The sequence below is a fragment of the Nerophis ophidion genome, linkage group LG11 (assembly GCF_033978795.1).
Source record: "Nerophis ophidion isolate RoL-2023_Sa linkage group LG11, RoL_Noph_v1.0, whole genome shotgun sequence".
Classification (NCBI taxonomy): Eukaryota; Metazoa; Chordata; class Actinopteri; order Syngnathiformes; family Syngnathidae; genus Nerophis; species Nerophis ophidion.
In genome coordinates this window covers 38,760,184-38,774,477 of record NC_084621.1, presented here as the reverse complement: position 1 = coordinate 38,774,477, position 14,294 = coordinate 38,760,184, and the positions used below count along the sequence as shown (strand labels likewise).

The window sequence follows — 14,294 nt, the reverse complement described above, 5'->3', positions numbered from 1 at the left end:
CTATTAAAGCAACCTGGGCTCTCATAACACCTGAGGAGTGCAACAGACTGGTCGACTCCATGCCACGCCGTATTGCTACAGCAATTCAGGCAAAAGGAGCTGCAACTAAGTATTGATTGCCGTACATGCTGAAACTTTCCATGTTCATACTTTTCAGTTGGCCCACATTTCTAAAAAATATTTTTTGGTACTAGTCGTAACTAATATTCAAATTTTCTGATATACTGAATTTGGGATTTTCAGTAATTGTCAGTACTAATCATCAAAATTTAAAGAAATAAACTTTTTAAATATATCACTATGTGTGTAATGAATTGATATAATATGTAAGTTTCACGTTCTGAATATAATTACTGAAATAAATCAACTTTTTCATGATATTCTAATAATATGAACAGCACCTGTATACAGAGTACTGGCATTTTTTGGTGCCGGTTCCTAAATGGGTCAGTCCAGGGGGACTGTTATGATTCTGGACAAATGATACGGCTAGCTGTATTTCTTTAAAAAATTTTTAGCTGACCAAAAAAAGACACGGGTAGGACCTGATGATCAAGATTGGATTAATCACAAACAATTTTATTTCCTCCTCAAAGTCCTTAAAAGTAAAACCACGCTTAAAAGAGTTAGTGTTACTTTAAAATGCGCGTTACTCATGACTGCCATCAACCGTCCTAGCAATCCAGTAATCTACAAGCCTACTGTATATAATACACTCAAAATTTAAAAAATTTAAGGAATAAAATAATGATCCATAAAATTGTTCTAAGGCACGATAGTATCCCCTGACAGTTCATAAGTCGTCATCATTTTTCTGGCATCAAAACGCACAGCTTGCCTAGATGCACACCACTTAACATTCTAATTGATTGTATTGGTTTATATTGTATGATATCTCATGTAAAAGGTCCGTGCTCTACTTATGAATGCCATACATAAATATTATTTCAAGCTGAATGTAATTGTAATTAATTGGAACAATGATGTATTTGTGTGGTCTTTACAAGATGATGACATAACAACTGCATTGCACCTTGCACTGTAAACATAGTTGACTTGTTTAAAACTTAAAAGCAGATTTTGATAAAAGACGTCCCTGCTGTGAGATGTTACATGATGTTGGTGGTGTACAACCTCTTGCGCTAATGAAAATGGCAATTCAAAAAAATTGTTTTCTAACAGACTTGTGTATTGTTTTCTCATGATCCCGCTGACACCTATCGTATACTTATGTATACTTGGTCATTCTTCCTGGTTGACCCTGTTGAATTATTTGAGAAGTGGTGCCATCCAGCTGGAGGCTTGGGTATCATTCAAGAATAAAACAAATCTGGTTTGGTGACTGTAGGATTAGGTCTCTGCTTTTTGCAAGTAATGTGGTCCTGATGGCTTCATCTGGCCAGGATCTTCAGCTCTCACTGGATCCGTTTCGCAGGCAAGTGTGAAGCGACTGGAAGGAGAATGAGAACCTTCAAGTTCGAGATCATGGTTCTCGCCTAGAAAAGGATGGAGTGCCATCTCCAGGGTTGGGGATGAGATCTTCCCCCTAGTGGAGGAGTTCAAGTACCTCTGAGTCTTGTTCACGACCGAGGGGAGAGTGGATCGTGAGATCAACAGGCGGATCGGTACGGCATTTGCAGTGATGCAGACTCTGCATCGATTCGTCATTGTGAAGAGGGAGCTGAGCCTGAAGACAAAGCTCTCAATTTACCGGTTGATCTACGTTCCTATCCTCACCTATGGTCATGAGCTCTGGGTTATGGCCTTAAGGACAAGATCACAGAAACAAGCGGCCGAAATGAGTTTCCTCTGTCGGGTCACGAGGCTCTCCCTTAGAGATAGGGTGAGGAGCTCTGTCATTCGGGAGGACTTCAGAGTAAAGACGCTGCTCCTCCACATCGATAGGAGCCAGATGAAGTGGTTCAGGCATCTGGTCAGGATGCCCTTCGGAATTCGGAATGTGTTTAGGGCACATCCGACCGGTAGGAGGCCACAGGGAAGACACAGGACATGTTGGAAAGACTATGGCCTGGGAACGCCTCGGGATCCCCAGAGAATAGCTGGACAAAGTGTCTGGGTAGAGAGAAGTCTGGGCTTCTTGGCTTAGGCTGCTGTCCCGGTGACCCGACTTCGGCTAAGCAGGGACAGTTGCCATCCCTTCCCGAAAGATTGAACTGTGCTATATTTAATGGTTTCAAACAATTTTGAGACAGGTGACAAGCTAAATAAAAAACACAATATGCATGTTTTTAAGCACCTTTGAATATCTTATTATACATAATTCATGAATCTTCTGTAGGAAAGAAGATTCATGAGTCCAAAAGGGGTAATTTCCTCCACACCTTTTTGCTAAGAAAAAAAAGGCGAAGGCTTCTCATCAGCCATCCAAGCCGCCTGTAGGTATTACCCCGAGTGGGCTGGGCTGGGCAGGGTGCCAGACAGTAATGATCATCTCCAGGGGTCTGATTGTACAACCGCGGAGGCAGGACTGTCACTTTATTATCAGAGTAGGCGGATGCTCAATTTGACCCACACAAAGTAGAAAAACAATGACCTGAACCTCACATGTGGCATTCATGTGCAATCACCAGCAGCAGACGTACCTTCCCGTAGTTTGTGGTCTTGATGAACCACTGGGTAAGCATCTTCTGCTCCACCACAGCACCAGACCTCCAAGAGCAACCGTTTTCATCCACCTGCTCATCAGCCAGCACAGTCTGATCTACAGGGTCCCAGTTCACTATGGCCTGCATTACACACACATTTAAACAAACAAGCAAATGTGGTCATAAATGGAGGAAAGCAGGAAGTAGCATCAATTGAAAAAGACAGACTAAAGGCTTCATTTAAAGGCTGTCACACATCATTACACCTTATCAAAGGGGTTCTAGACTACACCAATTCCGTAATCAACTCGGTCACTGTGAAATGCCTTAAACATAAAGCAATCATAATCATGCGAAATAACTTAAGTACTTTGATGAAAAGTCTTACTTCTTTTTGATATGCCAGCCCTGCTTTGAACAGCTTAATAAAAAGATACTGCGTCCACTTGTAGTAGTCAGGAAGACAAGTGGTCACCTCCTGCGAGTAGTGGGGAGGTACATAGGTGTTAGAGAGTTAAACACTTTCTGCCGTGCACGTTTTGTTTCCGACTGACCCGATCCCAGTTAAAGCAAAGACCAAGGCTGTCCAGCTGCTCCCGCATGGACTGGATGTTCCTGTTGCAGAGAGAAGTGGGAGCCATAATTGAAATTGGAAAAGATGCTGACACACAAAAATAGCTTTTGATACCTTTTAGTCCAATCGCTTGGATCAAGGCCTCTTTCAATGGCTGCATTCTCAGCCGGAAGCCCAAAAGCATCCCAGCCCATTGGGTTTAATACCTAGTGAGGAAACAAAACATGCGCATGATCATTTCAGGTCAAGTATTGTATATTTTGAGAAAATGTAATACAATCATCATGCAGATGGACAAAGCAACACGAAGAGCTGTATATAATGAGTAGAGGCAGGAATCTTTGGACACCTCACAATTCGATTACAATTCAGGGGCTACAATTTGAATATACATCAATTACTAATACATTTCTAATGACTTTATTGTCTATTATTATTGCATTGTATCTTGTTAATAATATTTACTTCCACACAATATTTTACAAGAATATTAAAAGAAGTTGAGTCTGAATGAACTTCGCCGCAGCAGATTGCAGAAAATTTGTACACTGCTTTTTACCTCAATTGCTTTTTCACGCAATTCATTAGGAATCAATTCCATGCAATCTACATAACTCCTAATTGATCGATTGTTATGCAAACTAACTGTTCCCAAAAGTTTAAGCAGTATACCAAAACATTCTTTACAAAGATTAACTAAAACAAAAGACACCAAATTTCAGAAAAAATGGTTTTTAATAGGGTGTTCTACGTTAATGTGTTAACGCATGTAATCAATTAAAAAAAATAGAAATGATTGCATTATCATAAACAAATTAAAATTAATCAGTGTTTTTTTCGACCGCACGTTACACACCAGTGTGATGATAGAGCAGTGTGTTCTGTGCCCAATTTCGCTTAAAAAAAAACAGAGAACTTTGGATAAAACTGAGGTAAATAGTTGGTACTGCAGCAAAAAACTTTATCATCACAGAACATCAAGTTTGAAATGGCATCTTAAAGCCAAACATGAACGTGAGGATGGCTCCGCTCGCTTGAATGCTACATCGACAGCAAACAGACGACAACAAACTATGTGGGCTGAGTTTACCTGCGTTTACAACAGTTCGAGATGGACATCCAAGTCGCTCATGTCGCCAACGAAAGAATTCAGCACTGTCATTTGAAAAGGTGCATAAGCTTATTTTTTTAAACAACTGGTTAAACTCAGGTGGTGCACTATGTAAAGTTGTTTATAGGTGGGTTTATTATCTAGTAATATACTGTACATCTGCATTTTTTGCTATATCATTGCAAAAAATTTCAAGATGTGCACTCAATTGATATTATACTTACTGTCACAAAGTTTTGAACAAATCAATCACTTGCAGTTCAGTGAGAAATTTAAAAAAAAATGATCCTGTATGACATTCTTACTACAAAATTTGATATGTATCCCAATATCGAGGTATTCTTTTAAGCAAATGTTATTTCAGCAAGCAAATAATATCCAACAGTGTGATTTAATCTGATGAAAAAATAAATCACTTGACATACCTAGTGTTTAAATGGTGTTGTCCATGGTACCATAAACTGTACTGATATAAGATAGTATGAAACTGTGGTGAATATGTTAATAAAGGTGTTTTACATGTAATAACATGTTCAGTCACTTTTAAGGCGAAATGTTTGCTCTTTACAAGTACTTTCCATATCAGGTTTTCAAGTTTAAGTACAAATACATGTAAATATCACAATCAAATACATTCTCGAAAATTATTTTACATAAACAATACAATAAAGATGGTATGTAACAAAAAAGGAAATTAATGGCCCCCAGGGCAGCTGTTGTCACAACATTCCTTTTTAGGGGGACCGTGTCAGTCAATAGCCCTTGGAATTGTATTGAAATGTTAGTTGCAGTGGTAGAATCCAGGTAAATACTGGGATGCTTTTATTTTGAAGCTTACTTTGCACTGAACAGAAAGTCACTGTGTGCACGTTTTAATGCGTAGCTGGATAGTTGTCATTTCATGCTGCTTCGCCATATTGTGGAAGTTGACGATAAAACATTGTTTTCTGTAGAAATATTTACCCTTGTCATATGATTAAATATGTTGTTGAAAATTGTTTTACTTAACCATACTACAATAAACACTATTATGTGACAACAAAGGAAGTAGAAATTAAAGGAATGTTAACAAATGTACTACCTATAACTCAACAGAACAATTAGACTTTAAACATTTTGAAGAATGTAAAGCACCCGGTGAGACTTGTCATGAGAAAAACAGAAATATATGATAAATACAACTGAGAATAGAAATAGCTTAATAAACAGCAATAGCCAACTGTTAAAACATACATGTGCTGCTCAATAAATTAGAATATTGTGCAAACTATTTAATTTCAGGGAATCAATTCAGACTAAAAGACCAATTAAAGGCTCGGGAAGTCTTTGCATTTCATCTGCTGATTATAGCACAAACAAGTTGTTTAACGGAGCTTTTTTGAGACTAAACAATTTTCCAAGATCCATTTTTTTTTTTTCATTATCTGTTTGCCTAATCATTAGAAATTAAGAAATACATCTTCAAATATTTGACTTTGCCTGTAGTGATCTATACTAGTGGTTCTCCAATGGGGTACGCGTACCCCTGGGGGTACTTGAAGGTATGCCAAGGGGTATGTGAGATTTTTTAAAAATATTGTAAAAATAGTAACAATTCAAAAATCCTTTAAAAATATATGTATTGAATAATACTTGAAGACAATATGAATTTCAGTTAATAAACTGTGAAAATAAATGCAACAATGCAATATTCAGTGTTGACAGCTAGATTTTTTGTGGACATGATACATAAATATTGATGTTGAAGTTTATTTTTTTGTGAATAAATGTTTAGAATTAAGTTCATGAACCCAGATGGATCTCTATTACAATCCCCAAAGAGGGCACTTTAAGTTGATAAATACTTCTATGTGTAGAAATCTTTATTTATAATTAAATCACTTGATTATTTTTCAACAAGTTTTTAGTTATTTTTAAAACTTTTTTTCCAAATAGCTCAAGAAAGACCACTACAAATGAGCAATATTTTGCAATGTTATACAATTTAATCAATCAGAAACTGATGACATAGTGCTGTATTTTACTTTTTTACCTCTTTTTTTCAAACAAAAATGCTTTTCTCTGATTAGGGGGTACTTGAATTAAAAAAATGTTCACAAGGGGTACATCACTGAAAAGAGGTTGAGAACCACTGATCTATACAGTAAGAGTTTCACTTTTTTTAATTTAACTACTGACATAAATGAACTTTTCAAAGGTATTCAAATGTATTGAGATGCATTGTAGTGCATCCGTACCAAAATAAATAAATACAGGAAATAATGCACTGCATAAAAATGTGTACAGAATAACCACACCGATGCAACGATTGTAAATGGCTTTGGTCCAGGTACCAGCAAACACACAATATTTCATTCTCTTTTAAGTCCTTCAGCACTTGATACTCTATACGATAATGAGCAGTCCCATGCTGATTTCAACTCCATCACTGTGCAGTTAGTACACGGCAAACTGCAATTTCTATGCAGCTGTCACATAAATTTATAGCAGGTGGAACTCAAAATAGAATATCATGATATGAGAGCGTTAAACACCAGCCAGATATTCACAAAACTAATGCAAGTGACATGCAAACATTATATTGTTTTCTTCTGTATAGGCCCTTGCTCCCTCCTCCTGCTTACACCCCCAATAATTATTTTGTCTTTAACTTTTCAGTGGTTGTTTTCTGCTCAACGAGAACCAAATGATATGAAAGCGCAGGACGAGAAGGCATGAGTAAAGAGAAGCAGACGGGCACTGAATTGAGGATCGCCTTGCAGACTTTTAACAGGCCTGATGTTTCAGATGAATTGGTATCCTTGGTAACTGCATGGGCCTCATTTTTAAAGTGCTGGATGGTGTTAGGCTAAGAGAGGTAAGCACAGTGGTCCAGTGTGGCTGCCCAGGAAGGGAAGACAGGCAGACTAAGCCAAAGATAGCCTGGGTAAATAACAAAGCACTGGGGGGGACCCACCTCATTAGCGTGGCGATGCTATTGTTGATTTAGTGCTGAACTCCATTAACATGAGACAGTTGCGGCCATATAAGTAAGCTCGAGGTTTTAAGAGAATGGCAACACGAAATTATATTGCGTCGATCTAGGCGGCCGCTGCTGCAGTTCGCTCCGTCCTTGTCTCTTGTCTTTGTTCATTTTGTACTTTTATATATTTTTACATTTACTCTACATTTACTTTCTATCAAGTCGTGCCCTTCTAAACTTAGTTTAGAAGTGTTTTGTTCGTCTTACTGACGGTGGGGACGCTACTGACGAGCTCAAACGGGCAACATCAGTGGAGAGGCTCTTTCATCTACACCATGGAACAGTTGTTCGCGGCACCAGTTATTAGCATCCAGCTAACGGACCCGGCACTAACTAACCAGATCCCGGAGGAGCTAAAAAGGACTTATGAAGGTTCTCGTGGCTGTCGAGGGAAAGGGAGACGCTCGAGACAGAAGAGGGCTGAAGCGGGGAGGGAGAGAAGGAGATATAAGCCATATGTTCCTTCCGTCGTCATGGGTAACGTGCTGTCTCTGGTAAACAAAGTGGATGAGTTGTCGGTGCTTGCCGGTAGTCAGAAAGAATATCGTGAGTGTAGCCCAGTGGTTCTTAACCTTGTTGGAGGTACCGAACCCCATTAGTTTCATATGCGCAATCATCGAACCCTTCTTAGTGAAAAATGAGATGGTTTTTTTTTCCCAAATTCAAGACAAAGTTGTGTTTTACGTACACTTTAGTATGGAGAACATATTGTAAGTAACACAGACTTAATGTAGAGGTTGTTGGACACTAGGGGAACAATTTCTAAGTTAAAAATACTTAATTTGTAGTTATTTGGTTAGGGTTAGTGGGTTAGGGTTAGAGTTAAGGTTTTAATGAGGCCATGCCGAATTAGGTATTAATAAGTACTTAATAATGACTAGTTAAGAGCCAATACGTTACTAATTTGCATGTTAATAAGCAACAATAATTAATGGTGAATATGTTCCCCATACTCAAGTGTTACCATGTTTTATTACTGGTGCACAAAATGAACCGTGCATGAACATCACCTTGTTCAAAGAACAAAACCAACACAGTGCATAAACTCGAAACAAATTACACACCTGCAAATCAGTGTGACTTCTGCTGTTGCCGTATCCGTAATACGCCGATAGGGAGAAGTTTTTATTGAGACGATGAGTCGGGTGTGTTTTGACCTCCGCCGAACCCCTGAGGCCGACTCACCGAACCCCTAGGGTTCGATCGAACCCAGGTTAAGAACCACTGGTGTAGCCTAATGTGTTTTACTGAGACGTGGCTGCACGACGATGTTCCGGATAGTAACGTCTCTATAAACGGGTTCAAAATGGTGTGCGCTGACCGGGACCGAACCAACGGCAAGCGGAAAGGAGGGGGGCTTGCTTTGTATATTAATAAGAAAATGTTGTCATCCCGGTCATATTACAATAAAAGAGCGCCACTGTGACCCGAATATAGAGATGTTAGCTGTAGGACTCAGACCATATTATTTGCCCAGAGAGATTCCGCATGTTATAATGATGGCAGTATACACTGCCCCCCCTCTGCTAACGCTGCAGCTGCCAGTGACGTCATCCACAGCTCCATAGCCAGACTACAAACCCAGCACCCAAAAGCTCTCATCCTCATCTCGGGGGATTTTAACCATGTTACTATGGACAAATCACTCCCCAACTTCACTCAGTATGTCAGCTGCCACACCAGAGGAAATAAGATCCTGGACCTGCTATACGCAAACATCAAGTATGCGTAATGCTCCATAGCACTCCCAGAGCTGGGCCGGTCAGAACACAACCTTGTTTACCTCAACCCCTGTTATGTGCCTCTGGTCAAAAGACTGCCTGTGAACAAAAAAATTGTGAGAAGGTGGTCAGAAGAGGTCCAAGAGACACTACTAGGCTGTTTGGAGGTAACTGACTGGCAGGTGATCATGGAGCCTCATGGAGAGGACATAGACGGGCTCACAGAGTGCTTCACAGACTATAACAACTTCTGTGTTGACTCAAATGTCCCATCAAAGACGGTCACCTGCTACCCAAACAACAAGCCGTGGGTGACGAAAGACATCAAAACCATACTGAATGAGAAGAAGAGGGCATTCAATGCTGGTTACAGGGAGGAGGTGAAAAGAGTTCAGGTGCTGCTGAAGGCCAAACTCAGGGAGGCCAAGGAGAACTACAGGAGGAAACTGGAAGGGAAGCTGAAGGATAACAAAATGAAGGCGGTCTGGAGAGGTATGCAGACCATCACCGGCTTTAAACCATCGGGGGGTTAGGGGGTGGACGGAGACAAAGAGAGGGCCAATGAGCTAAACCAGTTCTTTAACAGGTTTGACACACTGGCTCCGACAAGCTCCTGCCCCCCCCAAAACATGCAAGCCGGGCCCGACAACTTCCGCAAACCAATCCATCCCACCCTCCCCACCTCACAGCCCCACAATACCAATGACTACCTCCCCCCACTTAACACCTCACCCTCAGAATGATGACTCTCTCTCACCACCCCCCCCCCCCCCCCCCCAGTGTGTCTGTCTGCAGTACAGGTGAATGCACAGTTAAATAGGTTACACACAGGCAAGTCCGTGGGTCCTGATGGTGTGAGCCCCACGGTGCTCAAAGCCTGCGCCCCACAGCTGTGTGGTGTGCTCCAGCACATCTTCAACATGAGCCTTAGGCTCCCGAAAGTCCCCACACATTGGAAAACCACATGCGTGGTCCCCATCCCCAAGTGCACGCGACCCAGCACGTCAAAGGACCACAGGGCGGTAGCACTAATCTCCCATATCATGAAGACCATGGAGAGGTTGGTCCTGGAACAACTCCGCCCTACAGTCAAGCCCCACCTGGACCCACTCCAATTTGCCTACCAGCCCCGACTGGGAGTGGAAGAGGCAGTCATCTACCTGCTGAACCGAGCCCACACCCACCTAGACAAGCCTGCAAGCAGTGTGAGGGTCATGTTTTTTGACTTCTCCAGTGCTTTCGATACTTTACGGCCGGGGCTTCTGGGTGTGAAGTTGGAGAAGATGCAGGTGGAGGCCCCCTTGGTGTCCTGGGTTGTAGATTACCTGACTGACAGACCACAGTACATTCGACTGCAGGACTGTGTGTCTGACAGGCTGGTCAGCAACAACGGGGCTCCGCAGGGTACAGTCCTCTCCCCCTTCCTCTTCACCATTTACACCACCGATTTCCACTATCAGTCAGAGTCCTGCCACATTCAGAAGTTTTCTGATGACTCTTCGATAGTGGGGTGTATTGAGGATGGTGATGATGAGGAATACAGGGCACTGGTGGAGGACTTTGTCACATGGTGTGGAAAAAACACCTCCAGCTCAATATGACAAAGAACAAGGAGCTGGTTGTGGACTGCACTTAAATGTAGAATATATTTATATTATTCATATATTATATATTAGATATACAATATGTTATATACTATTTATTATTATTATTGTTTATTGTGAGCGAACTGTGGTGCTGAATTTCCCCCAGGGATCAATAAAGTACTTTCTATTCTATTCTATTCTAATAGCTTCAGTCAGTGTAGCTTATTCTAATGCCTGCTAAAAAGGACCAATCCCATTTTTTTTGCTGACTCATTGTAAAATCAATTCTTATGGAGACTTCAGTATTTCACGGCATGATTGACAATAACAAGTAGTGAAAGATGGACAAGAGGGAAAGTGGAGGATGACTTTATGACTGATCTGTCGACTGTAATGTGGAGCAATTCGGTGCCGGCCTGAGAGAGACATCCATTTACACTTCCTGGCGCCTTACTTACACTGCAAGAGCAGCAAAGAGTGAAATATTTTCGGAATTGGCAGCTGCAATCTGATATTCAAGTGTACACCAAGTGCAAAATGAAACAATCAAGCCATTTTGGGCTCACAGACCATTTTATTTTAATGGTCTTAGCTTTTTCTTCAACAATGTATTATGCTACCAAGAATACTTGCCGCATGAAAAAAATAAAAACTTGGCTCCCGCTGGGCTGCCGGGGACCCAGTCAGTCAGGGCCCTTGTAATTGTTAGTTGTATTACTAGAACCCAAAATAATACTGTGATGCTTTTATTTTAAAGCTTACTTTGCACTGAACAGAGAGAGTCATTGTAGTAACTACTAGGGATGGAAGATTTTGTGAAAAAAACCTGAACTGTTCAGTTGACCCTATTCGAGTCGGACCACGTGTGTCGTTCGGGTCATATGTAGGCCTGAGCCGATATCCGACGATAAATGAAAATTAAGTCTGAAAGTTTTCAGCGTTGATAAATCGCCCTGTGAAACAAGGGGGTGAATCTTCCATCGAGTTGCGGCTCTTAAGGTCGAAATGAAGGTTGTGTTTTGAATGTACGCGTGCGGCCAGCAAGATGGTCTGCAAGAGTGGTCACTATTTTGTATCGGTTTCTGCGGCTGCGGGTGTTGGTACTACAAATCATGGTAATCATAGCAACCACTGTAAAAGTACTGACGGTTAGTATTACGGTATTAAATAACAATAATCAAAGAAAAGTGTGTAAACAACAGAAATTATTGTCTTTCCCCATTACGAAACATCATTCCCCAATATAAACTTGTACAAACACATTGTGTTAAACAAGTGGACGACAGTATTCACATTAAACATAAAGGATGTGCTGTTTCTGCACAAAGTGATTAATTGTTTCAACTTGACACTGTTGAGCCTGACGGACACAAACTCAACAGATCCCCCTTCATGATTTAAATTAACACGTAAAACATATTTAAACACACAAATACAAATTATAAGGCCTCTTGGTACAAAACCCGTTTCCATATGAGTTGGGAAATTGTGTTAGATGTAAATATAAACGGAATACAATTATTTGCAAATCATTTTCAATCCATATTCAGTTGATTATGCTACAAAGACAACATATTTAATGTTCAAACTGATCAACTTTTTTTTTTGCAAATAATCATTGACTTTAGAAATTGATGCCAGCAACACGTGACAAAGAAGTTGGGAAAGGTGGCAATAAATACCGATAAAGTTAAGGAATGCTCATCAAACACTTATTTGGAACATCCCACAGGTGTGCAGGCTAATTGGGAACAGGTGGGTGCCATGACTGGGTATAAAAACAGCTTCCCAAAAAAATGCTCAATCTTTCACAAGAAAGGATGGGGCGAGGTACACCCCTTTGTCCACAACTGCGTGAGCAAATAGTCAAACAGTTTAAGAAAAACATTTCTCAAAGTGCAATTGCAAGAAATTAAGGGATTTCAACATCTACGGTCCATAATATCATCAAAAGGTTCAGAGAATCTGGAGAAATCACTCCACAAAAGCGGCATGGCCGGAAATCAACATTGAATGACCTCTTCGATCCCTCAGACGGCACTGTTTCAAAGACCGACATCAATCTTTAAAGGATATCACCACATGGGCTCAGGAACACTTCAGAAAACCACTGTCACTAAATACAGTTTGTCGCTACATCTGTAAGTGCAAGTTAAAGCTCTACTATGCTAAGCGAAAGCCATTTATCAACAACATCCAGAAACGCTGCCGGTTTCTTTGGGCCCGAGATCATTTAAGATGGACTTATGCAAAGTGGAAAAGTGTTCTGTGGTCTGACGAGTCCACATTTTAAATTATTTTTGGAAATATTCGACATCGTGTCATCTGGACCAAAGGGGAAGCGAACCATCGAGACTGTTATCGAGGCAAAGTTCAAAAGCCAGCATCTGTGATGGTATGGGGGTGCATTAGTGCCCAAGGCATGGGTAACTTACACATCATTGAAGGCACCATTAATGCTGAAAGGTACGTACAGGTTTTGGAACATCATATGCTGCCATCTAAGCGCCATCTTTTTCATGGATGCCCCTGCTTATTTCAGCAAGACAATGCCAAGCCACATTCAGCACGTGTTACAACAGCGTGGGTTTGTAAAAAAAAGAGTGCGGGTACTTTCCTGGCCCGCCTGCAGTCCAGACTTGTCTCCCATCGAAAATGTGTGGCGCATTATGAAGCGTAAAATACGACAGCGGAGACCCTGGACTGTTAAACGACTGAAGCGCTACATAAAACAAAAATGGGAAAGAATTCCACTTTCAAAGCTTCAACAATTAGTTTTCTCAGTTCCCAAATGTTTATTGAGTATTGTTAAAAGAAAAGGTGATGAAACACATTAGTAAACAGGCCCTTTCCCAATTACTTTGGCACGTGTTGCAGCCATGAAATTCTAAGTTAATTATTATTTGCAAAAAAAAAAAAAGTTTATGAGTTTGAACATCAAATATCCTGTCTTTGTCATGCATTCAACTGAATATGGCTTGAAAATGATTTGCAAATCATTGTATTCTGTTTATATTTACATCTAACACAATTTTCCAACTCATATGGAAACAGGGTTTGTATTTAAAAGTTTGAATTTCATTTACAATGTAGTCAGACAAATCGGAAGTAAAACAACTAATCACCCTTTACAATTTAAAATAAAAGGTAAATATTTAAAACACAAAAATAATATCGTTTCTTTGTATTTAAAAGTTTCAACTTCAATTAAAACGTTAAAATATTAGAGAAATACAAGTTACTTGCATTTGAAACTACATCAGTGGTTAATTTGGTCTAAAAAATATTGCCAATAGTATCAATTATACGCAATCATTTTTAGGTCAAAATATTGTCGAGCAAAATTTGTTATCAATTTTCTCTCAAGAGCAGGTAAAAGCTTGCGTTTTCTTTCTGATCGTGGCAGTGACAAAACTGTGCCAAGCACTTTATATTTACGAACAATTGTCTGCATTGTTGCTATCGGGACCTTAAGCTGCTTTGAAATGGCTCCAAGTGACTTTCCTGACTTATTCAAGTCAATTATGTTTTTTTCAGATCTGTGCTGAGTTCCTTTGACTTTCCAATTGTCGAGCAAAATTTGTTATCGGCCTCTGCCTAGACATACGCATGCGTAATGTGAGGAGAAGGATTAACTGGAAAGTTGTGGTGGAGTTTCTAATGTAGACAAGGCA

The 14,294-nt window shown here is 40.3% G+C and overlaps 1 protein-coding gene across 4 annotated transcripts in view; it reads right to left on the bottom strand.

Moving 5' to 3' along the window:
- lars2 (leucyl-tRNA synthetase 2, mitochondrial) overlaps window positions 1-14,294 on the bottom strand; it is a 119,526-nt gene that overhangs the window by 78,945 nt on the left and 26,287 nt on the right. For 3 of the 4 annotated variants that reach the window (XM_061915876.1, XM_061915875.1, XM_061915878.1), the window contains 4 exons: window positions 3,295-3,386; window positions 3,161-3,221; window positions 2,995-3,084; window positions 2,604-2,747 (listed from right to left, as the gene is read on the bottom strand). In XM_061915876.1, the coding sequence (XP_061771860.1) occupies window positions 2,604-2,747; window positions 2,995-3,084; window positions 3,161-3,221; window positions 3,295-3,386 (387 nt within the window). The remainder of the gene's footprint in view (window positions 1-2,603; window positions 2,748-2,994; window positions 3,085-3,160; window positions 3,222-3,294; window positions 3,387-14,294) is intronic. The other variant, XM_061915877.1, reaches the window with a different exon arrangement.